Below are 25,100 nucleotides of genomic sequence, written 5' to 3' on the forward strand. Positions count from 1 at the left end.
GGTAGAGAGATGGATAGATATGAGAGAGAGAGATTAGACAGATGGATGGATGATAGATATGAGAGAGAGAGATATATAGGAAAGGGAGAGAGATGGATAGATATGAGAGAGAGAGAGATTAAAAAGACAGATGGATGGATGGATGGATGATAGATATGAGAGAGAAAAATAGATATAGATAGATAGAGGATAGATAGATAGATAGATAGATAGATAGATAGATAGATAGATAGATAGATAGATAGATAGATAGATAGATATAAGAGAGAGATTAAACAGACAGACAGATGAATGGATGATAGATAGGAGAGAGAGAGAAATAGATATAGATAGATAGAGGATAGATAGATAGATAGATAGATAGATAGATAGATAGATAGATAGATAGATAGATAGATAGATAGACAGACAGACAGACAGACAGACAGACAGACAGACAGGAGAGAGATCTTCTTAGAGTCTCTTGCCAATACTTTTTTCTGGATTCATTTTTTAAAAACCTGACTCTTGTTTGCAGAGTCTCCCACTTAACCCTGGTCAGCTGCTTTGCCAGGAATGGACCGCAATGGAGATACCGCCATCCTAAACTGGAACGGCTCCGATTAAAGAATTTCCAAGGGACCAGAACAGGCCCGGTGAGGTGCTGATGGGGAGGCAGCCCATTCCCACATTCTGAACAACCTGGCTTTCCCCAGGGACCTAGACCCACGGAAGCCACACACAAACACACACACACACACACACACAGACACCCCCTGCAATCCCATTAGCCAATTTCTTCTTGTATTGAAAAAGAGGCTGGGTGACCTAGACAGAGGAGTTTCCCCCCTCTCCCCCCCAAAAAACCATTTCCTGGAAGTAGCGATGTGCCTGTGTGCTGCAGGACTGGAGCAGCATCTGTGTGTTTGTGTGTGTGTGTGTGAGAGAGAGAGAGTGTGTTGCTGTGTGTGTGTGTGTTGGTGTGTTGGTGTGTATAGCTGTCAGAACAGAGGCTTGTCATCACTGCTGATTAGAAGCCGGAGTTTTGAAACCTCACACATTGGAAGTGCTTGATAAAGGCGTCCTGGGGGGCTGCAGGCCCAGAGCCTGAGCGAGGGTAGCCGATAAGTCCAGCTGTCATCTCATTGTTCGCACTTCTGCGGTTTGATGCTCCCCCGCCCCCTCCTCTTATTTCCAGAAGGACCCCCCCCCAACTCCCACTCCCGCTGCCGCCAAGATTGGAGGGCCATCGGCTTAAAAGGGAATCCAATGTTTGCTTTCCCGTCCTGGGGATCGTGCAAAAAAGCCTTCGATGAACAGAACCACATGAATTGGATAAAATTATTCAAAGCTCAGATAGAAAGATGATAGGGAGAATATATAAATTCCTCTTGAAGTATAAAATGGAAGAGGAAGAGGAAATTGTGAAAGAACAAATGATAAAATGGGCACAGAACTTTGGCTATAATATTGAATTAGACTAATGGGAAAAATTTTGGGGAACAAACTTAAAAATGACACTATCCGTTGCATACAAGGAAAACCAGTTCAAAATGTTTTACAGATGGCACTTGGCACCAACAAGGTTAGCTAAAATCTTAGCAAATACCTCCCCAAAATGTTGGAAATGCGAATCAATACACGGAACATATTACCATTTATGGTGGACCTGTGAGGAGGCTAAAAAATGTTGGAAAAGGATCAAAAATTGTCTGGAGGCAATAACGGGTTAAAATAGAATGGAAACCTGAAGTTTTTTTATTAGGAATAATGTCTGCGAAATACAAAAAAGAAATCCAGTATTTAATACTACATATAATTACAGCGGCAAAGATTGCCTTTGCCCAGAAATGGAAAAACAAATTAATTCCAAGTGAAGATGAAATAATAAGAAAGGTTATGGATTGTGCTGAAATGGACAAACTAACTAAAGAAATCCAGGGAAAAGAAGAATCAGAATTCTACCAGATATGGGATAAATGGTATAGGTGGATGGAGGAAAGAAACAAGAATCAACGAAGGAATATAACAAAACTCAAAAAATAATAGTTATGAGTAAAATAAGAGTGTTAAGAATGGTGAAATCCAAATGAAATACAATAGAAGGGGAAATAATATAATGTGAGCGTTATCGATTGATAATTGCTATTAGAAAGAACAGGAAGCTCCTGTTCGTATTGTATTGTGTAAATGTGGTGTACATCTAGGTTTTGTGTGTGTGTGTGTGTATTTTACATGTTTGTTAATAAAAAGTAAAATAAAAAATTTAAAAAGCCTTCGATGAAATGAAAAGGGAGTGAAAAGAGAGCCTCCCTTGGGGTTTCCCGTTTGAAACGAAATTATTTTGCGGGACTTTCCAAGGTGTGTCTGTGTGTGTCTGTAATTACATGCGAATTACATGTGAAGATCACGTGAAGTGTTCATACCACTTTATAAGGCCTTGGTAAGGCCCCATTTGGAATCCTGCATCCAGTTTTGGTCACCACAATGTAGAAAAAATGGGGAGACTCTAGAAAGAGTGCAGAGAAGAGCAACCAAGATGATTAGGGGACAGGAGGCTGGTTGCAGGAATTGGGCATGTCTTGTTTAATGAAAAGAAGGACTAGGAAAAGGAAGGTTCTACATTTAGGCAAGAAAAACAAAATGCACAGGTATAGTGTTTATGGTACCTTGTTCAATAGTAGTAACTGTGAAAGGGATCTTGGAGTCCTAGTGGACAACTATTTAAATATGAGCCAGCTGTGTGCAGCAGCTGCCAAAAAAGCCAACCCAGTTCTAGGCTGCATAAACAGAGATAGAATCAAGATCCCGTGAAGTGTTAATACCACTTTATAATCCCTTGGTAAGGCCACACTTGGAATTCTGCATTCAGTTTTGGTCGCCACAATGTAAAAACAGATGTGGAGACTCTAGAAAGAGGGCAGAGAAGAGCAACAAATAGGATTAGGGGACTGGAGGCTAAAACATATGAAGAATGGTTGCAGGAATTGGGTGTGTCTAGTTTAATGAAAAGAAGGACTAGGAAAAGGAAGGATTAGGGGAGACATGACAGCAGCCTTCCAATATTTCAGGGGTTGCCACAAAGAAGAGGGAGTCAAACCATTCTCCAAGGGACCTGAGGGTAGAGCAAGAAGCAATTGGTGGAAACTAATCAAAGAGAGAAGCAACTTAGAACTAAGGATAAATTTCCTGACAGTTATAACAATTAATCAGTGGAACAGCTTGCCTCCAGAAGTTGTGAATGTTCCAACACTGGAAGTTTTTAAGAAGATACTGGATAACCATTTGTCTGAAGTGATGTAGGGTTTCCTGCCTAAGCAGCGGGTTCGACTAGAAGACCTCCAAGGTCCCTTCCAACTCTGTTAATCCTATTCTATTCTATTCTAATTAAAAATGCCAGGAGGGGCCTGCAGGGTTTTACATTCAGCAAAGGGTAGGTTATCATCTATCCAGCTGTTGAAATATTGGTAGTCAGAACAGAAGAGATATACAGAGTTGGAAGGGACCTTGGAGGCCATCTAGTCCAACCCCCTCCTGCCTAAGCAGGAGGCCCTACACCGTTCCTGATAGATGGCAGTCCAGTCTCTTCTTGAAAGCCTCCAGTGATGAAGCTCCCACAACTTCCGAAGGGAACTTCTGTTCCATGGGTTGATTGTTCTGTCTGAAAAGTTCTCCTTATTTCCAAGTTGAATCTCTCCTTGTCCAGTTTCCATCCATTATTCTTTGTCTGGCCTTCAGGTGCTTTGGAGAATAGCTTGACCCCCCCTCCTCTCTGTGGCAGTCCCTCAAATATTGGAAGGCTGCTATCCTGTCTCCCCTGGTCCTTCTCTTCTCTAGACTAGCCAGCCCAGTTCCTGCAACCGTTCATCGTATGTTTTAACCTCCAGTCCCCTCATCATCTTGGTTGCTCTTCTCTGCACTTTTTCTAGAGTCTCAACATCTTTTTTATAATGTGGGGACCAAACCTGTGTGCAGTACTCTAGGTGTGGTCTTACTAGGGCTTTACACAGTGGTATTAGGACCTCACTTGGTCTTGATTGTATCCTTCTGTTAATGCAACTTGAAAGTGTGTTTCCCCAAAGGGGAATTTTCTTGCAGACCTGCACACCTACCTGTCCATGGGAGGAATGAAGGGTATTTTTGTCCCCCTTGTGCTGATGTTAACCGACTTATTCTCCGAAGCATCCAAAGAGTTTCCAAAGTTTTCAATTCCCTCCTCAAATGCCTGGCGTTGTCGTTGGCTGTTAGCTTCCCTGCAGAGGATTGTCTGGTGATCTCAGCCTCCCACGGGATAACGTTGCATTCCAGTTGGGTGTTGAGGTGTGAAAATGCGGAAGTCTGTGACTTAACACCCCCCTCATCCTGAAAAAGCCGGGGAGTGGCCGAGACCTCTGCTTTGCACCAAGAATGGAGATGCTCTCGGGCCTCAGAGAGTTTAATATGGATGTATCCTATCCAGCTGTGTTCGGCTCTTTGCTGGCCGGGACCTGATTTCCTCAATATATTTAAAATTGATTTTTTTTTAAATGATAGGTAAAGGTTCTCCTAGCACCTATGTGCTAGTCATTCCCGGCTCTAGGAGGCAGTGCTCATCTCCGTTTCAAAGCCGAAGAGCCAGCGCTGTCCGAAGATGTCTCCGTGGTCAGATGGCCAGCATGACTAAACGCCGAAGCCGCACGGAACACTGTGACCTTCCCACCAAAAGTGGTCCCTATTTTTCTACTTGCATTTTATGTGCTTTTGAACTGCTAGGTTGGCAGAAGCTGGGACAAGTAACGGGAACTCACTCCGTCACGCGGCGCTAGGGATTCGAACCGCCAAATTGCCAACCTTTCTGATCAATAAGCTCAGCATCTTAGCCACTGAGCCACCAAGCCTCTTTCGTGTCTAGTTTGATGAAAAGAAGGACTAAGGGAGACATAGTAGCAGTGTTCCTATATCTCAGGGGCTGCCCCAAGGAAGAGGGAGTCAAGCTATGCTCCAAAGCCCCCGAGGGCAGGACAAGAAGCAATGGATGGAAGCTAATCCAGGAGAGAAGCAATTTAGAACCGAGGTGAAATTTCCTGACAGTTGTTAGAAAAATTAATCAGTGGAACAACTTGTCTCCAGAAGTTGTGAATGCTCCAACACTGGATGTTTTGAAGAAGATGTTGGATAACCATTTGTCTGAAGCGGTGGAGGGTTTCCTGCGTAAGCAGGGCGTTGGACTAGAAGATCTTCAAGGTCCCTTCCAACTCTGTTATTCTATTATATTCTAAAATTGTCTGCAGAAAACAAAATTCTACTCTATTCTGAATTCAATTCTATTCTATTCTACTCTACTCTACCCTACTTTACTTTATTCTACTCTATTCCTGTTCTTATTCTATTCTATTCTGAATTCTATTCTACTCTACTCTATTCTTGTTCTTATTCTACTCTATTCCTGTTCTTATTCTATTCTATTCTGAATTCTATTCTATTATACCCTACCCTATCCTACTCTTCCCTATTCCTGTTCTTATTCTACTCTACTCTATTCCTATTCTTATTCTATTCTGAATTTATTCTATTATACCCTACCCTATCCTACTCTTCTCTATTCCTGTTCTTATTCTACTCTACTCCTGTTCTTATTCTTATTCTACTCTACTCTATTCCTATTCTTATTCTATTCTATTCTGAATTCTATTCTATTATACCCTACCCTATCCTACTCTTCCCTATTCCTGTTCTTATTCTCTTCTATTCTGAATTATATTCTACTCTACTCTATTCCTGTTCTTATTCTATTCTATTCTGAATTCTATTCTATTATACCCTACCCTATCCTACTCTTCCCTATTCCTGTTCTTATTCTACTCTACTCTATTCCTATTCTTATTCTATTCTGAATTCTATTCTATTATACCCTACCCTACCCTACTCTACTCTACTCCTTATTCTACTCTACTCCTGCTCTTATGCTATTCTATTCTATTCTAACTCCATAACCATTCAGGTTACTTCCCTCCTGGGCAAAATAATGCTGGGACGGTGTGTTTCATGCCCAGGTTGGCCTTCCTTCTCATCCACCAGCCAACTTTCCCAGCTATCTTGCTGGTTTCTACTATCTGGCTGAACTAAGAGCTTGTCCAGTCGACATGCCAACCTCACACCTCACACGACGCTTCGCCGTCTGCTGATACATAGTAGTTTGACTGCGTTCCAATTCTCTGTCCTCTTTCTATTTCTCTGGGTTTTTTTCTTTAGCTCTCCCTATTGGCCCATAACAACTCCGTGAGGGACCATATAAGCATTTCCTGGGGTACATTCCTGACCGATGAGACTCCCTTTCCACAACTGTTTTGGGGTTGGGGTGTGTGTCTCCAAGGTGTCTTTAAACCCACCAAGGGTGGGGTGGGGGCTCTAAATTTAGCCACCTCTCTGCAGAAACAAGCCAACACCTTCTTAGAATAGAATTGGTCGTGATAGGCCTATCTCTCTCGAGTAAATAGGGGCCCTCCCTCCCGCTCCTCTCCATCTCCATCCGCGGAGACTAAATTGCCCCAGGAAAATTGAAATCCAAAGCAAAGCAAAAGTAGAAAAATATCAAACACCCCATGGATTCCGTGCACGGTGAATAATTCCAACATATAATACAAAGTCCCCACCTGTTTTTAAAAAAATCAATATATAAATATGTCCAAATAGCATCCAAAATTAAATCAGAGTCCGAGGCAAAGGATTCCTCATCAAAGTTCCAATTTATTAAAAGAGCCATGTTGGCACATCTGGGAAAACCCACATCTGAAAGCTTCCAGGTTTTCCCACCCAATTGAAAGTTCAGGATCCTTGTGAAGAGGCTAAAATATTTTGGAAAAGGATCAAAAATTGGCTGAAGGCAATAACAGGGGTTAAAATAGAATGGAAACCTGAAGTTTTTTTTAATTAGGAATAATGTCTGCGAAATACAAAAAAGAAATCCAGTATGTAATACTACATATAATTACGGTGGCAAGGATTGCCTTTGCCCAGAAATGGAAAAAGAAATTAATTCCAAGCGAAGATGAAATAATAAGAAAGGTTATGGATTGTGCTGAAATGGACAAACTAACTAAAGAAATCCAGGGAAAGGCAGAATCAGAATTCTACCAGATATGGGATAAATGGTATAGGCGGATGGAGGAAAGAAACAAGAATCAACAAAGGAATATAACAAAACTCAAAAAATAATAGTTATGAGTAAAATAAGAGGGTTAAGAATGGTGAAATCCAAATGAAATACAATAGAAGGGGAAATAATATAAGGTGAGCGGTATCAATTGATAATTTATTTTTGAGTATTTTATTTGGATTTATAGGCCGCCCTTTTCCCTGAGGGGACTCAGGGCGGCTTACAATCATTAGGGAGGGGGTGCAATTCAAAACAAACAATATGTGAACAAAATAAATAAAGTAATAAAAACACAACTTGCATTCAACATTCAACACTCGGGTGGGGCAAATTAGAGATTTATCCCCAGGCCTGTTGGGATAGCCAGGTCTTAAGGGCTGCGCGGAAGGCCTGGACGGTGGTGAGGGTGCGTATCTCGACAGGGAGATCGTTCCACAGGGTCGGAGCTGCAACAGAAAAGGCTCTCCTCCGTGTAGTCGCCAGTCGACATTGACTGGCGGATGGAATTCGGAGGAGGCCCAGTCTGTGCGATCTTATCGGATAATAGCGGATAATTGCTATTAGAAAGAACAGGAAGCTCCTATTCGTATTGTATTGTGTAAATGTGGTGTACGTCTAAGTTTTACATGTTTGTTAATTTAAAAAAATGAAAGTTCAGCATCCTGCCCCCCACACACACACACACATAAGTCCATCACATGGTCCAATCTTCCACAGCGACACTGGCAACTTCCACCCATCCAGTTCCGGCCAGGTGCAGAGACAAAAGATGACCTTGGCTTTCTAAGAAGAATGTTGTTATGGCTACATATCACCCAACTCCGTATAATCTCCCCCTCCCATTTTCCCACAACAGAAAATAGACAGTAGAAAGTGTGGAAGGCCTGAAGCCCAAAAGGAAAGATGGCTTGCAAGCATGACAACATACAGACGTATATATTTTTCCAAATATGATGTATATAAAATACCCTATTCTCCAAAGCATCTGAAGGCAAGACAAGAAGCAATGGAGGGAAACCAATCAAGGAGAGAAGGAACCTGGAATTAAGGAGAAACTTCCTGGCAGTTGTTAGAACAATTAACCAGTGTAATAGGTTCCCTCGAGAAGTTATGGGTGCTTCCTCACTGGAAGTTTTTAAAAAGGATCCTGGCAGGCCCACACTCACAAGAGCCACACAGAATATCACCACCAAACATCCACAAAGAAAGCAGATCAGTTCAGGTAAACTGGTAGTTCCCACCAGTGGCTGGCCCCGCCCACCTGCCCCAGCAATAACCCATCTTATATAATCACTGTGTTTTGATGCCGCACACCAGAAGTGGGTTCCTACCGATACGGACCAGTTCGGCCAAATAGGTACCATGTTTCCCCAAAAATACGACAGGGTCTTATTTTCTTTTGCCCCATGAAATAAGGCCTTGGGCTTATTATCAGGGAGGGCTTATTGTTTTGGAGTTGCCGGGTGGACTCCCGAAGAGCCAGGCACAGCCTCAGGAGCGAAGCAGCCATGAAGTGACCATGCTCACGAGCAGCCGCCCGGCAAATCCCCTCTCCAGCCGGCCAGAGCGCCATTCACTGGCCTAGAGGGCATCACTAAGGCGCCAAGCCACATGGTGCTCTGTCCCCCCCCCCCAGCTCCCACAGGTTGGCACATTTGGGATACCCCCTAGGTCAGTGCATGGAGCTCTGCCTGGCTGGAGAGGGGGGTTGCACGAGTGCCTGTTCTGCCCCCAGCCTCACCAAGCCCTTGCGCAGCTCTCCCAGGGCACCACCGCTGGCCGCCGCCACCAACTGCCGCCACCCTCCGAGCATAACTTCCAAACTCCAAAACTCGGGGCCGAGTCTTCCAGCATCGGCCGCTCTAGGAATGCTCTCTATGGTGGGCCGGCTGCTAGAAGACTCTTTGTCCGGAAGACTGTTCGGCAGCCGGCCCACCATAGAGAGCACTCCTAGAGCAGTGCTCAGCCTGGCCTGAGGGGGGGTTGTCCAGGGGTTTTTTTGGGGGGGGTGAGCTTATATTTTTGCCCACACAAAAAATATGGCAAGGCGTTAGTTTCGGGACAGGTCGTATTTTGGGGAAAACACGGTAGTAACTTGGGCGGACATGTGACTGTACTGGTTCTATCCTGGGGGCTGCCATCTTTATTTTCTGCTTTGCACATGCACAGAACAATCTTCATTGAAAAAAATGTAATTTCCCCCCTTTTTTAATGGTATGCACATGTGTAGACCTTTTTAAGTGCAAATGCGCATGCACGCAAAGCTTTTTTCGGGCCAATTGTTTTGGGCACTGAACCAGTAGTAATGCCGGCAGGAACCCGCTCACATTTTCGGTTCAGAACCTGTTGAATCCTAACTCTGGGCCCAGCTCAGGGAATCAACCCACAACTGAACGAATAACATCATGATCATCATCCGTTACTTGGAGATCCTCGCTAAACACCCATTTATCCTGGTTAAAAACATGTTTAATGGCATCTTAGAGCAAGGTCGCCGAGGAGAAGGACGGAAGCAGGAAGAAGCATTGCAGGATTGGACTGTCCCCAATGTGCCAGCTAACCCAGGATCCACTTGAGGCACAAAATTCAACTCTTGGAAGGCACGCAGACCGTATTTTTTTTACCGTATTTTTCGGAGTATAAGATGCACCTTTTTCCCTCAAGAAAGAGGCTGAAAATCTGGGTGCATCTTATACATTGAATACAGCATTTTTTTGCCTCCCGAAACCCTGCCCCCTTCACCACAATAGCCATGTATAGCCTTTAGGAGGTTTCCAGAGTGCTTCTGGAGGCTGGGGAGGGCAGAAATGAGTGAAAAATGGGCCGTTTTTTTGCTCGTTTTTGCTCCCACCCCAATCCCCCCCCGGAGCACTCTATAAGACTCCTAAAGGCTATTCATGTCCTTTTTTTGAAAAAAAAAAACAGGCCTGTTTTTGCGAAAAATGGGCCGTTTTTGGGAGGTCTGCAGAGTGCAAAACCTTTTTTTTAAAAATTTGCCTCTTCAAAATCTTGGCGCGACTTATACTCCGGTGCGTCTTATACTCCAAAAAATATGGTAGCTTTCCAATTTGATCCACTTCTTCCTCTTGATCAGTTGCCTGATCCTCTTTAGAGCCGGTTTTAATTTGAGGCAGAGCCGCAGACCTTCCCCATCTCTTCCGTCCCTCCTACTTTTTGTGGGATGTGAAATGTGGAGAAGACCGGCGCGAGGAGAGGGCCTCGGCCCGCGTAAGAGATAGCCCACAAACCTCCAAATTAGGACAGCAGCCTCGCTTGGCAGATTCCAATCGTGGGCATTTTATTTTGCAACGTCCTGCCGGGTATGTCTGGCCCAGGCTCAAGCGGACGTGCCGGGACTCACACGGAGACTGGATGGGTGGACTCATCAGCCCAGCCTCCCTGCAGAAGCCCCACCATGGGACCTGTCCCCGTGGCATCACCTGACACGAAGATGGGAGGGGACATTTTGGCTCTTCCCGTGTTTGGCCCTCGTACGGCTTGGAGACGTCTGTGGATTCCTGGGTTGTGGCTGATCTAAAGCATTGGGTGCAATCTTTTAACACAAAGGCCTTTGCAAGGAGGCTGGCCTGTCTACAATCTACATCCATGTTCCTCAAATTTGGGTTCCACCACAAAACCGCAGTAGACTAAAGCGCGCTCGACGAAAGCGCGTACGTGATGTCATCACAGCACGACGAAAACATTGCTCTGTGAGCGGTAAATTTAAAATTAAAGCGAAAACCTTACCCTAACCCCCCCCCAAACCTAACCCTAAACCTAACCCTAAACCTAACCCTTAACCTAACCCTAAACCTAACCTTAAACCTAACCCTAAACCTAACCCTAAACCTAACCCTAAACCTAACCCTTAACCTAACGCTAAACCTAACGCTAACCCTTAACCTAACCCTAAACCTAACCTTAAACCTAACCCTTAACCTAACCCTAAACCTAACCCTAAACCTAACGCTAAACCTAACGCTAACCCTTAACCTAACTCTAAACCTAACCCTAACGCTTAACGTAACCCTAAACCTAACCCTAACCCTTAACCTAATGCTAACCCTAACCCTAACCCTTACCTTTATGTGAATCGACTTGCTTTAATTTTATTTTAATTTTAATTTAATTTATTTTTAATTTTTTTCGTCGCGCTGCTGATGACGTCAGGTACGCACTTTAATCGGGCGCGCTTTAGTGGACCGTGGTTTTGACGGGTCACGCAAATTTGTCGACCCAAAGGTGCTTTTTTCCCAAGTGGCAACTGGACTTTCTTGTATTTCTTTGAAGAGGTTTCGCTTCTCGTCCAAGCAGCTCCTTCAGCTCTGACTGGATGGTAGGGAAGGGATTTATACATTTTGTACATCTTTCCATTCCCCGCCGTTGTCCAGTCGGAGCTGAAAAAGCTTCTCGGAGGAGAAGCGAAACGTCTTCAAAAGGAAAACAAAGAAAGTCCAGGTGCTTCAGGAAAGAAAAAAAAGCGCCTTTGGGACAACCATGACCTGGAGGGCGGAGAATGTCCATAGGCCTTCGGCTTTAGCCACTTTTAAAATGTGTGGACTGCGACTCCTGGAATTCCCCAGCCAGCATGAAGAAGAGGTTAAAAACCATAAAGAAAGGAAAAAGGAAGGAACAGGGATGGTGGAGTTAGCTTTAGAAATAGGAATAGAAATAGAAATGAAGTGGAATAGAATAGAATAGAATAGAATAGAATAAGGAATAGAATAGAATAGAAGGCTAGGGTAGAGTAGAGTGGAGTGGAGTGGAACGCAACGGAACAGAATAGAATAGAGAATTAAGAATAGAATAGAATAAAATTAGGAATTAAGAATTAAGAATAGAATTAAGAATAGAATAGAATTAAGAATAGAATAGAATAAGGATTAGAATAGAGTAGAATAGAATAGAATAAAGAGAATGCTAGGGTAGGCTGGAGGGGAGGGGAGGGGAGCGGAATGGAACAGAATACAATAGAATAGAATAGAGAATTAAGAATAGAATAGAATTAGGAATTAAGAATAAAAATGAGAATAGAATTGAGAATAGAATAGAATTAAGAATAGAATAGAATAAGGAATAGGATAGAATAGAATAGAATAAAGAGAATGCTAGGGTAGGGTGGAGCGGAGCAGAATAGAATAGAATAGAATAGAATAGTATAGAGAATTAAGAATAGAATAGAATTAGGAATAGAATAGATTTAGGAATTAGGAATTAAGAATAGAATTAAGAATTTAAATCGAATAGAATTAGGAATTGGGAATTAGGAATTAGGAATTAAGAATAGAATAGAATTAATTTAAAATTTAAAATTAGGAATAGAATAGAATAGAATTAGAAATTTAGAATAGAATTATGAATTTAGAATAGAATAGAATGGAATAGAATAGAGTAGAGTAGAATAGGGAATAGAATAGAATAAAAAATAGACTAGATTAGACTATAGGTAAACAGAATAGACTAGAATAAATATAGAATCGGAGCAGAATTAGAGTAGGATAAAACGCAACAAATAGAACAGAACAACAGATTAGACTAGACTAGATTCAAGCAGGACAGAAGAGAACACAGAACTGAATGAATAGAATAGAAATAAAATCCTAGGGCTGGAAGGGACCCGGGAGGTCTTCTAGTCCAGCCCCCTGCCCAAGGCAGGAGAAACCAGGGAAAGTTTGTAGATGCCATTTTCGGCTTGCAGGCACAAAAAGTTTTTCCTTGCAATTCTTGCAGTTCCTCCCAACCTGGAGCCGTTCAGATTCACCAAACCGCAGGGCACATCATCCCCAATTCTGAACAACAACAACAAAACCTCTTTTCCTTGCAAACGTTTCTCTGGCTGCCCAGCTCAGATATTTCCCAACAGCCTAAAAACAATCTAAATACAGAGGTTTAAAATAACTCTGGCGAGGCTGCAACAGCTGAGCCTTGGCTGACCCCTTGTGGTCGTCCCCTCTAAGCGCAGGCAGAGCCTAAATATCTGCGGTGCCAGGAGAGAATTCCCCTGGCATCCCCACTTCCTTCACAAAACCCGGCAGAGAAGGCTTCTCGCGACCTGAATGGAATCGCGGGTCAGCTGGCTGAGGAGGGAGGGTCTTGAGCCTCTCTAGGGACCCCAGGAAGTCTTGCTCCCATCCAGCGGGGGAGCCCGGGTGCACCCCAGCCTGGATAGCAGGAGGATGATGTAGCGTTTGAGAAGCGACGGGGAGTTTCTCGCTGCCCGGACTCCTCTTGGTATCGGCGCTGAGCTGTTGGGATTGAAGAGAAAAAAGGAACCATGTCTTAACCGTTTCAAACCGTTTCTGCCTTCCTTTCCCCCTCGCAGGTATTTCTGCAAAACCTGGACCGACAATTTGGGACGGTGAGGTTAGAAGAGTCCTGGTGTAGGCCTGCAGCTATATTCCTCTTGGATCTTTGGCCTGCCACACTTTCTGTTATTCTACTATGCCGTATGGAGTCAGATGCGATGTAGCCAAAACAAAATTCTTTCTAGAAAACCAAGGTCATCCTTTGTCTTTGCACCTCTGCACCTGACCGGAACTGGATGGGTGGAACTGCCAGCATGGCAGTGGAAGATTGGACCATGCAATGGGCTGGTGGGTGTTGGGGGCAAGATCTTGAACTTTCAACTGGGTGGGGAAAACCGGGAAGCTTTCTGATTCGGGTTTTCCCAGATGTGCTAACATGGCCCTCTTAATAAATAGGAACTTTGAGCAATACTTTGCCTTGGCCTCTGATTTATTTTTGAATGCTGTTTGGAACCCTGACCCCTGGCTTCATTGGGGTCAGACTGGATGACCTCAAAGGTCTCCCTTTGTGATTTTTCAAAGGCGTACCTGCTGCCCAGAAGGTGATTTCGGTCCTGCCTTCTTTCTCTGAGACATCCCCGGGTTCCAGTGGCAAACGAGGCTGTCATTTTGGACGCTGTAGTTCTTATTTCCCAGCAACCAGTAAGTTTTCATTTTCCCTTTGCCCTCCAAAGGGAAAAAAAGAGAGAGAGAGAGAGAGAGAGAGAGGGAGGGAGGGAGGGAGGGAGGGAGGGAGGGAGAGAGAGAGAGAGAGAGAGAGAGAGAAGTATTCAGCCAAACAGACAAAGAGCAGAAAACTAAAGGGTTTAGTTATGAAACACCTGGGAAAAGCGTTTAAAAAATGTAAACCGAGAAGCTTCGGGTGAGGAGACTTCGAGGGATGAACAAAAATGTGGCTCTAGGTTTTTCCCTCCCTCCCCCCCAAGGATGAGATATTTTATTCTCATGCTGGGGTTATTTTTGTGTGCATTTTCCCTTGCTTTATACATCTGAGTGCATATCACATTTGCAACCAGTAGGGAATGTTAGGAATATAATCTAATGATTGGGTTGGCAATATATAAATCATCTAACAATGCTATACCTGTTTCTTTAAATCGTACTGTAAAATGTGATTAGTTGCTGTTTTCCTCAATCGGCCATAAGAGGGAGCCAGAATGACTGTTAGCTCTCTGTTTCGTTAGATGCTGGGCTGATCTGATCTGAGTGTTTTGGAAGCTGGCTGTTAGAAAGTGCCGTGAGCTATTGTAAGTTTTGCAACTGCTAGCAAACTTTGAGTCCCAGACTGTTTGTATGATTAGGGACAATGTTATTTGGATTATCTTCATGGTATTGGACCTGGGTACTTGAGAGACCGCCTGCTGCCAATTACCTCCCAAAGACCCATTAGATCACACAGGGTTGGCCTCCTTCGGGTTCCGTCTACCAGCTAATGCCATCTGGCTACTACCCGGGGGAGGCCTTCTCTGTGGCAGCTCCGGCCCTTTGGAACGAACTCCCCGCAGAGATTCGGACCCCCACCTCTCTCCAGGCCTTCCGAAAAGCCGTTAAAACCTGGCTGTGTCGGCAGGCCTGGGGTTGATGAGTTCCCTTCCCCTCTCGATTGTGTGTCTGTTGGTTATTTTAAATGCTTGTATTTGTAGTTCTTGTGTTTCCCTTCCCATCTTGGGTTTGTGAGCCGCCCTGAGTCCTGCTGGGAATAGGGCGGCATATAAATAAAACGAAACCTGAACCTGAAACCTATCTCTTAACTGAAAGACATTGACAACTGACTGTCTTATCCGTGTATGACTTGGACTGTTTGATGGACTCTGATTCCTCTATTTCCACGAAAGTAAAAGCCTTTTTAAACTGCAGTGCCTCTGTAGGCTGGTTTGTGTGTTCTCCAACACAACTCTCACAACGCTTCTCTGAACGCACTCGCTCTCCCAACGGGGACCTTACCTAAGAGGGAAGGTAAGTGAATACGACCCCTGGTCACCATCAAGGTAACCTGAGAGCTCCAAGGGGGAAGAAGGAATGGAGCTATCAGAGAGACAGAGGGGGGGGGGGGGCGGAGCCTGGACCATCTGTCAGCCCTCAGAGGGCGAGTCAACAGCTCCCAGGTCTGGAGGGGGCTGATGAGGAAGAGGAGGAACAGCTGAGTCCAGGGCCTGACGCATGGATACACAGAAGGCAGAGGAGAGGAGAGCAGTGGAAATCTATGGGCTGATCCTGGGAACGGAAGAGCCACTGCTGCCACCCTAGCTCTGGGGATAAAAGGCAGAGGAGAGGAGAGCAGTGGAAATCAATGGGCTGATCCTGGGGACGGAAGAGCCACCGCTGCTAGAAAAACCCCACCCTAGCTCTGGGGACAAAAGGCAGAGGAGAGGAGAGCAGTGGAAATCTATGGGCTGATCCTGGGCACGGAAGAGCCACCGCTGCTAGAAACACGCCCCCCCCCCCCTAGCTCTGGGAACAAAAGGCAGGAGGTGGAGATGAATAGGTGTGGCCGACAATTATTCATCTCCCTGCCGGATAGACTTGTTTGCCTGCGATGAGAGAGAAACTTTTTGCCGGGGCTGCCATCTCTCCTCATGAAGAAATCTTTTGAGTTAACTTCAGAGGGTTTGTCGTGGTTGGGGAGCTGGGTCAGAACAAGGAAATCAATTCTTTTAAGGGAAGCCTAAATAATAATAACCAAAATACAAACCTTCACCTCAATTTCTCCTCTGGGCTCAATTTCATAGGCATCATCTTCAAGCAGAGCCTGGTAGGTGACTGAGCTGATGTGTATTTTCTGTGCTGGGGAGGGATAATTAAAAAAAAACTCTTTTAAAGCGCTGCCTTTCTGCTGCGCGCCAACAGAGAAGAATACAAGCAATTGCCCATTTTGTGTCTGTGTGTCTATGTGTGTGTGTGTTCCAGAATAACTCTGAAATGCCTCAAGCAATTTCAACCAAACATGGTACACACTTACTCTCTGGAAACAAATACTCTGGGGGTAAGATACCCCTAACACCCCTTGGTGTGTGTGTTCTGTTAAGATACAGCCTGTTGTGCCTTAAATGGCTTCTACTATACTGCCGTAAGATGGCTTCTATTGTGCAGCACAGTGGAATTGCCACAGTAACAGCTTCACAGTACTCCACAAGGGGGCTTCCTCTGGTAAGGGGGAAAATCCAACATTAGAAATTAGATTTGGTCTGGACATTTTCCCCCTATAAATAAATACCCGGGCAATGCCGTGTTATCAGCTAGTCCACAATAAATTTAGACCCCAAGCCTGAGACTTGTATAAAAATAAAACACCAGGAATTTTGTCCAGGACTCCCAAGTCGACCCCTGTTTTTTAGCTGTTCCCTTCCTCTGGCAACTCTGCGCATGCGCACACTGGGAACAGGCTCCAGTTGTTCATCTGCCTCACTGATGTCTGACTCTGAAGGCTCCCAAGATCATGTAACAAACTCCTTGTTCCGGCACAAAACCCTTTTATTAATTGACTGTGAATTCTGCTCATTCACAGCCGGCAAAGTCTTTCAAAGGAGGATTTACGGTCACAGACCTTATCTGGCTTAGACAGCTGCCAGGCCGATATCTGCAGAACTTGGCCAGGAGTCTCAGAGAGTCACGAACCAATGAAGTGAACTAATTCTCTCCTGCAAACTCCACTCCCCTTTCGCTCCTCTTTTATTTCCTCTGGGAGGGGCCATTCATCATCCACCTGTGGCCTTCCTCCCAAGTCGACCCCTGTTCTTTAGCTGTTCCCTTCGTCTGGCAGCTCTGTGCATGCGCACACTGGGAACAGGCTCCAGCTGTTCATCTGCCTCACTGATGTCTGACTCTCTGGCTCACTCTCTGCTTCCGACACAGAGCCCTCCTCCGAGTTTTCCCCAGACTCCAGGACTGGCCCCTCCTCACCGTCCGAATCTGCTGCCAGCTCCGCTGACCACTGGCAGGCCACAATACATTGAAAATTTAACAGAAAGAAGATACAGAAATTTATCAAACATGGAACTTATTCTACCAGTGGTTGGAAAATCGGGGTGGAAAATAAAAAATGTAATCTGCACTGCTAACCAAAGAAAACAACCCATCAACACGATGTTTATTAAGCACTAACAACATGTAAACAATAGAAAATCAATCAAATATTTTTTTAAAAAATGTATCCCTACTCACGCAGACTGCTTGACTCCATGCGAGAGGCCGTGTTTACTGTGTCGCCAAAGAGACAGTATCGGGGCATTTTGTGCCCGACAATGCCAGCCACGCAGGGCCCTGCAGGAAAAGTGGGGAAAAAAGAGAGAGGTCGTAGACACACACACACATACAGGCGGCCACTCACCTCAGGTGAAAAGCAGCGGCTTGGCTCACCTGTGTGAATCCCAGCCCGTAACTGCAGCTTGCTAGTTGGCAGGTGGGGAATCACAACCTGTCGGACCGCAGCGACTAGATCCAGGGCCATCTTGGCAATCTCATGGGCGTGCCTGGTGCCATTCCTCTCGGGCAGACCGCTCACGACCATATAGGCGTCCCCGATGGTTTCCACCTTGTGGCCCCAAGGAAAATCGGGAGCTGTCATGGCTGACTCGCTAGGCTCGCAACCAGACAACAGTAACGGGAAAGGGGGCCGGGGCACGGGAATGTAAGGGAGGTTTGGTAGGGAAATTTGGAATGCCAGTTGGCCAACCGGAAGCCCTGAGACAGACCCCGTATACCAGTGTTGACAAAACTTTTCAGCACCAAGGGCCGAAACGGAAGCATGCGCGCGCCAGACACCGGAAGAGCCGTTCTTCCCCGTCGCGCATGCGTACGCCAGGAAGCTGTCCTTGCTGTCCCCCCCCCAGGCAGAAGAAGGTGGGCTGACCTTGTAGACGTCGTAAGAGTCGATCCTGGTGTCGAAGCACACGTAGAGGTTGTTGAGCATTTCCACCACCTGCAGCGGGGTGCACGAAGCTGCGATGGTGGTGAAGCCCACAATGTCCGAAAAGAAGATGGTCACCTGGGAGGAGGAGGAGGAGGAGGCAGAAGCCGTGATGATGCAGTGGTTAGAATGCAGCATTGCAGGTTAATTCTGCCCACTGTCAGGAGTTCGATCCTGAGCTGCGCAAGATTGACTAAGCCTTCCATCCTTCCAAGGTTGGTAAAATGAAGACCCAGATTTTGGGGGGCAAGAGGCTGACTCTGCAAACCGCTTAGAGAGGGCTGTAAAAGCACTGTGAAGCGGTATCTAAGTCTAAGCGCTATTCCTTCCTCCCTCCCTCCCTCCCTCTCTCCCTCCTCCCTCCCCCCTCCCTCCCTTCCTTCCTTCCTTTTTTCCTTCCTTTCTTCCTTCCTTCCTTCCTTCCTTCCTTCCTTCCTTCCTTCCTTCCTTCCTTCCTTCCTTCCTTCCTTCTATGGTGCATAGTGGTTAGAATACAGTATTGCAGGTTAATTCTCCCCACTGTCAGGAGTTCGATTCTCACCAGGCTCAAGGTTGACTCAGCCTTCCATCCTTCCAAGGTGGGTAAAATGAGGACCCAGATTGTTGGGTGCAAGAGGCTGACTCTGTAAACCGCTTAGAGAGGGCTGTAAAAGCACTGTGAAGCGGTATATAAGTCTAAGCACTATTCCTTCCTTCCTTCCTTCCTCCCTCCCTCCCTCTCTTCCTCCTTCCTTCCTTCCTCCCTCCCTCCCTCCTTCCTCCCTCCCTCCCTCCCTACTTCCTTCCTTCCTTCCTTCCTTCCTTCCTTCCTTCCTTCCATGGTGCATAGTGATTAGAATACAGTATTGCAGGTTAATTCTCCCCACTGTCAGGAGTTCGATTCTCACCAGGCTCAAGGTTGACTCGGCCTTCCGTCCTTCCGAGGTGGGTAAAATGAAGACCCAGATTGTTGGGGGCAAGAGGCTGACTCTGTAAACCTCTTAGAGGGGGCTGTAAAAGCACTCAGCACAGAAACCTGAATTTTCTTCTCCTGCTCCTGCTTCTGCTTGAGACCCTAGCCGGGTTTTGTCTGTAGCTTGATGTTCTGTTTTTAATTTCCCCATTATTTCCAGATGGTTTCTGATACAATATATCTATGGCTATACATACCCTAATTGACCAATTAGGGTAATGATGACAGCACTCAAGGAAATGCAGACTTATTAGACAGGGGGGATTAATTAAGGGGGGGTGTCCCTCTCAATGTGTGAGGGGAACAGCTGAGGACCGACAAGCGAAAGGAAAAAAGAAGAGCAACAAAGAATCAATAATTATGTCATAATTTGAATGTTCTTTGATTATGGGCCAATCAGATATAAAGAGCAATCATTATTTTGTATATTGTCCTAGGCAGAATTTGGCAAGTGGGTTTGAGGTATAACCCCCAGGCTAAAACATATGAAGAACAGTTTCAGGAACTGGGCATGGCTGGTCTAGTGAAGAGAAGGACCAGAAGAGAAGGACCAGGATAGCAGCCTTCCAGTATTTGAGGGGCTGCCACAGAGAGGAAGGTGTCAAGCTATTCTCCAAGGCACCTGAAGGACAGAGAAGGAATAATGGATGGAAACTGACCAAGGAGAGATTCAACCTAGAAACAAGGAAACATTTTCTGACAGAACAATCAACCCATGGAGCAGAAGTTGCCTTCAGAAGTTGTGGGAGCTTCATCCCTTGAGGCTTTCAAGAAGAGACTGGCCTGCCATCTGTCAGAAATGATGTAGGGTCTCCTGCTTGGGCGTGGGGTTGGACTAGATGACCTACAAGGTCCCTTCCAACTCTGTTCATCTGTTAAATCAGGGGAATATGTGTGGATTTTTATTTAAGTCTCACTCACATCTCCCTTACTGATCCTGCTTTTTGTACGACAGAATTGCGCAGCGGTCAATCGGGAACCTTCAAGGTTGTCTGAACCCTTCGTGCATCGTCTTACCTGGTCATAATTTTCTGCCTCTACATGCTTGCGTTTCCGCAGCTGTTTGGCCACGGATCTGGGCAACATTTGATGGAGAAGGTCTTCAGCTAAGTGCCTTTCCCGTTTCAGATCCTCGGTTCGCTCCTTGAGGGTCCTGGCATAATTCTGGATCCATTCGGTCATCCCTTTGAAGGAAAAAAGGACCGCCGGGTAGATAAGTCCGGTGACTACCAAGAGGCTGATTTTGAGACTGACCAGGGAGATGATATCCTTAGACTTCTTCTGAAGCCGCTCTTGGCTTTTCTCAAGTGAGCATCTCTGGAGGACGTCAAGTTCATCCATTAAAGGAGGGGACAATGACCAGAAGAGCGAAGAAGGAGCAACTGTGTGGAGTCCTTCATGATGGGTGGCCAGAATGGAGAAGTTAGGATGCTCAGCCCAACATTCTTGGCTGCTTTCAGAGGTAAAAACAGAAGACGTAAGAAGAGCAGACAGCCGATGCCACAAACCTTGGACCTCTTCAGGGTGGTGGGACACTTCTGAAGCTCGTACCAACGGATCTTTGATTCTCAGGAGAAGTTTGATAAAGACCACATCTAACCAGCCTGGATTTGACCTCATCTTTTGGTCATCTCCCTCCTCAAGCGTCTGAAGGATCTCCAAGATTTTTGCAATCATTTGGAGCTGCAAGAAAGCCATCCCAGAGGCCTCAGTGCCATTGATTCTCTCCCTGATCGAAGCATTTGGACAGCTGAAACGATCGTTGTCCTTACACCAGGATTCGTTGCAGAGAGCAACTAGCGTGTCTTCCAGCCAAGAAATGTTCTCCACTGCCATGTTTCTCCCCCCTCCTCTTCCTCCTTGCCAATTAGCTTCTTGGACAAGGAGGTTGAACACCGAGAGGGCCAAGAAACTCCGGCACAATGAGAGCTTGCTGATGGCCTTCTCGGTGTGCCTCCAGGACTCCAGAAGTTGGCTAAGATCCAGAGCGGTGTTTCCCAGCAAGGTGAAGAAGGAGATGGAGCAGAGAGCCAAGACCCGTCTCACTGTCTTGCTGGCGTGGCAGTCCGACGGAGGGGAAGAGCATCTGGAAGGAAGGCATAGAAAAACCTGTTAAGTGAGTAGGCTTCCCATGTTCCTCCTCCTGCGGTTAGCCTGGATCCTCCTAATAATATTCTGACAGGGCTGCAGAATGAGGGTATCCAAAGTTAATCCATCTGTTTCTTTCAGCCATGTTTGATATGCCACGCGAAGGTGGGTAGTGCTTGGCGTACTAATGTGCACCCCATTTACATGGGTTATACAGCGAAAATTCTCCAATTGTGGGCATTGAAACACGCCTCATTTTCTGGCAATTTTTTCCTCTTATTTTTTCCTACAATACTCAAAGATTGGACTCATAAACACCTCCTGGTTTGCATATGGACACCTTTCCTTGCTCTGGAGAATTATAGCTAGCTTTTAAACATGCGAAATTGATGTTGTTTTATTTTGTAAATTATAGAAAGAAGAGCCAGGAAATACCTATTTTATATATCTATATCTATATCTATATCTATATCTATATCTATATCTATATCTATATCTATATCTATATCTATATCTATATCTATATCTATATCTATACCTATATCTATACCTATACCTCTATCTACCTACCTACCTATCTCTATCTATCTACAGTATATCTATATCTATCTATCTATCTATCTATCTATCTATCTATCTATCTATCTATCTATCTATCTATCATCTATCTATCTATCATCTATCTATCTATCTATCTATCTATCTATCTATCTATCTATCTATATATATATATATATATATATCCACATCAATATTGATATATCATCTCTCTCTCTCTCTTATCTATCTATCTATCTATCTATCTATCTATCTATCTATCTATCTATCATCTATCTATCATCTATCTATCTATCTATCTATCTATCTATCTATCTATCTATATATATATATATATATATCCACATCAATATTGATATATCATCTCTCTCTCTCTCTTATCTATCTATCTATCTATCATCTATCTATCTATCTATCTATCTATCTATCTATCTATCTATCTATCTATCTATCTATCTCTATCTATCTCTATCGACATCAATATTGATATATCATCTCTCTCTCTTATCTATCTATCTATCTATCTATCTATCTATCTATCTATCTATCTATCTATCATCTATCTATCTATCTATCTATCTATCTATCTATCATCTATCTATCTATCTATCTATCTATCTATATCTATCTCTATCAACATCAATATTGATATATCATCTCTCTCTCTTATCTATCTATCTATCTATCTATCTATCTATCTATCTATCTATCTATCTATCTATCTATCATCTATCTATCTATCATCTATCTATCTCTATCCACATCGATATTGATATATCATCTCTCTATTATCTCTCTCTCTATTATCTCTCTCTCTCCCTTAGACAGATATAGATATCAATGGAGAGAGAGGGGGGGAGAGAGATATATATTCTGAATTAGCAGCCTTTCAGTTTGGAACTTGCCCCACGATGGAGGTTAGAAAACAGCCTGAGTTTGAAAGAAAGATAGAAGCCAGCTTCCTGAAAGGTGGTGAAAATAAGATTAGATGGTTTAGTAGCTAGAAAAAAAAATCATTGAATGATGAATTTAATGGCAGCAAAACCTCCAAACTAAAAAAAAAAATGTAGACAGTTCTTTTTATTAGTTCAGGCCAACCCAAAACAGAGTTCTTACCAACTGCTTAAAAAAAATATTGTAATTTTTTAAAAAACTGGCTAGTTGAGATACGTTTATACGCTTCCCTTCTTAAAGTCCATCCGCTTTGTCAGAATCCATCGTTAATTTTTGCTGCTTTTTCCCCCCAGTGGATGGACAAATGAATTGTTCAATTAGGCTTGTTTGAATCTTGGTCCCAATTAAGGACCCCATCCGAAGAGGGAAGCCCACCTCTTCTTGGGCAGACAGCGACTTGAGTACAAATGTCATTTAAACCGAAGATGCTTTTCTTGACCCTGAAGTAGAGCAAAATTCCAACCTGCCCCCAAATCATGATATATATATTTTTTTAAAAGAGATGATTAAACATGGCTCGTCGGAGGTTACTCAAATGTTGCTTCCACGGGTGGAATCTTAGAAGAAAATAAACTTTGCTTTAGGATTCTGCAAACCGTTTTCCCCTAAATGGTCCGGCGTGATTGAAAATATAAAAGAAGCTTGGTTGCCCGCTTCTCCATCTTAAAAGCAAAAACACTCACCTGCAAAAAGGGAACCTGTTACGGGAGTGAAGCAAATCTGGACTCCTGCTTTCGCTTCCCTCTTTGCTCGGATCTGCCTTCGCCTTGCAGGAAGACGAGGGAGTAAGGTAACGCAGGCTTTCTGTCCCCGACATGGTCGAGCCAGCGGCCCAGATTTGGGGCAAGAGTTGAGCAGGGAAAAAGCCCCTTTGATCCACGCTTCTGCTGGGAACACAGAATGCAGCACCGTAACCAACAGTGCATCTGTCGAACTATTCTGGGGTTTCTAGCTCTTTTTGGAGCTACGTGGCGAAGAAACATGGATGCTCTCCCACTACAGGGCATTTGAAGTGGGAAGGAAATATAGAGATTACAGAATTAACAGAGTTGGAAGGGACCTTGCAGGTCATCTAGTCCAACCACCCCCACCCCCTAACCCTACGACATTTCTGACAGATGGCAGTCCAATCTCTTCTTGAAAGCCTCCAGGGATGAAGCTCCCACAACTTCCAAAGGCAACTTCTGTTCCATCGGTTGATGGTTCTCCCTGTCTGGAAATTCCTCCTTGTTTCTAGGTTGAATCTCTCCTTGGTCAGTTTCCATCCATTATTCCTTGTCTGGCCTTCGGGGACTTTGGAAAACAGCTTGACCCCCCTCCTCTCTGTGGGAGCCCCTCAAATATTGGAAGGCTGCTATCCTGTCTCCCCTGGTCCTTCTCTTCACTAGACTAGCCAGGCCCAGTTCCTGCAACTGTTCATTGTGTTTTAGCCTCCAGTCTCCTAATCATCTTGGTTGCTCTTCTCTGCACTTTTTCTAGAGTCTCAACATTTTTTTATAGTGTGGTGACCAAAACTGGATGTGGTACTCTAGGTCTGACCTTACTAAGGCCTTATAGAGTGGTATTAGTACCTCTCTTGATCTTGATTGTATCCCTGTTAATACAACTGAGGATTACATTGGCTTTTTTGGCTGCCACCACACATTGCTGGCTCCTATTTAGCTGATTGTCCACTAAGACTCCAGAATCCCTCTCACAGTCACTACTATTAAGCCTGGTTTCACCCAGTCTGTATGTTTCCTTTTGGTTTTTGTCTTGCCTAAGTATAGGACTTTACTTTTCTCTACATTGAATTTCATTTTATTAGAGAAGGCCCAGTGTTTGTGACTCTTCAAAGTTACAACGGCACTGAAAAAGTGACTTACAATTTTTCACACGGAAGTTGCAACATCCCTGTGAAATGGTGTAAGGTCTCTTGCTTGGACAGGGGGAGGGGGGTTGGACTAGATGATCTCCAAGATCCCTTCCAACTGTTACTGTTAATCCCCTGAACAAAATTCAGATGCTTGGCAACTGACTCACATTTAAGACGGTTGCAAGATCCCCCTGGGGTCACGCTGTCTCCTTTTGCAATCGCCTGACAAGCAAAGTTAAGGGGATTCACTGAGCAACCGTGTTAGGAATATAATATAACGGTTGGGTTGGCAGTATATAAATCATATAGCAATGCTATACCTGTTTCTTTAAATCATACTGTAAAATGTGATTGGTTGCTGTTTCCTC

The 25,100-nt window shown here is 44.6% G+C and overlaps 1 protein-coding gene across 1 annotated transcript; it reads right to left on the bottom strand.

The window, feature by feature from the left end:
- Window positions 1–12,523: 12,523 nt before the first annotated feature.
- LOC148042555 (uncharacterized) lies at window positions 12,524–23,694 on the bottom strand. Its single transcript, XM_087702432.1, has 8 exons — window positions 23,561–23,694; window positions 20,295–21,363; window positions 18,269–18,403; window positions 17,776–17,950; window positions 17,581–17,679; window positions 16,112–16,203; window positions 13,948–14,085; window positions 12,524–13,359 (listed from the first exon to the last, which is right to left on the bottom strand). The coding sequence occupies exons 1-8, from the start codon at window positions 23,692–23,694 to the stop codon at window positions 13,084–13,086; spliced, it is 2,118 nt and encodes a 705-aa protein (XP_087558558.1). The 3' UTR covers window positions 12,524–13,083.
- Between the last annotated feature and the right edge of the window lie 1,406 nt (window positions 23,695–25,100).

This window comes from Thamnophis sirtalis, unplaced genomic scaffold, assembly GCF_051295495.1.
Source record: "Thamnophis sirtalis isolate CommonGarterSnake01/CBP01778 unplaced genomic scaffold, rThaSir2_p1.2 scaffold_15, whole genome shotgun sequence".
In the NCBI taxonomy this organism is placed as follows: Eukaryota; Metazoa; Chordata; class Lepidosauria; order Squamata; family Natricidae; genus Thamnophis; species Thamnophis sirtalis.

Coding starts and splice junctions, on each gene's coding strand:
- LOC148042555 (XM_087702432.1), bottom strand. CDS start 23,694: ATGTCGGGGACAGAAAGCCTGCGTTACCTTACTCCCTCGTCTTCCTGC. Junction 17,951..18,268: donor ACTCTTACGACGTCTACAAG/GTCAGCCCACCT, acceptor TGGGGCCACAAG/GTGGAAACCATCGGGGACGC. Junction 14,086..16,111: donor GAGGAGAAATTGAGGTGAAG/GTTTGTATTTTG, acceptor TTCCCTTTGGAG/GGCAAAGGGAAAATGAAAAC.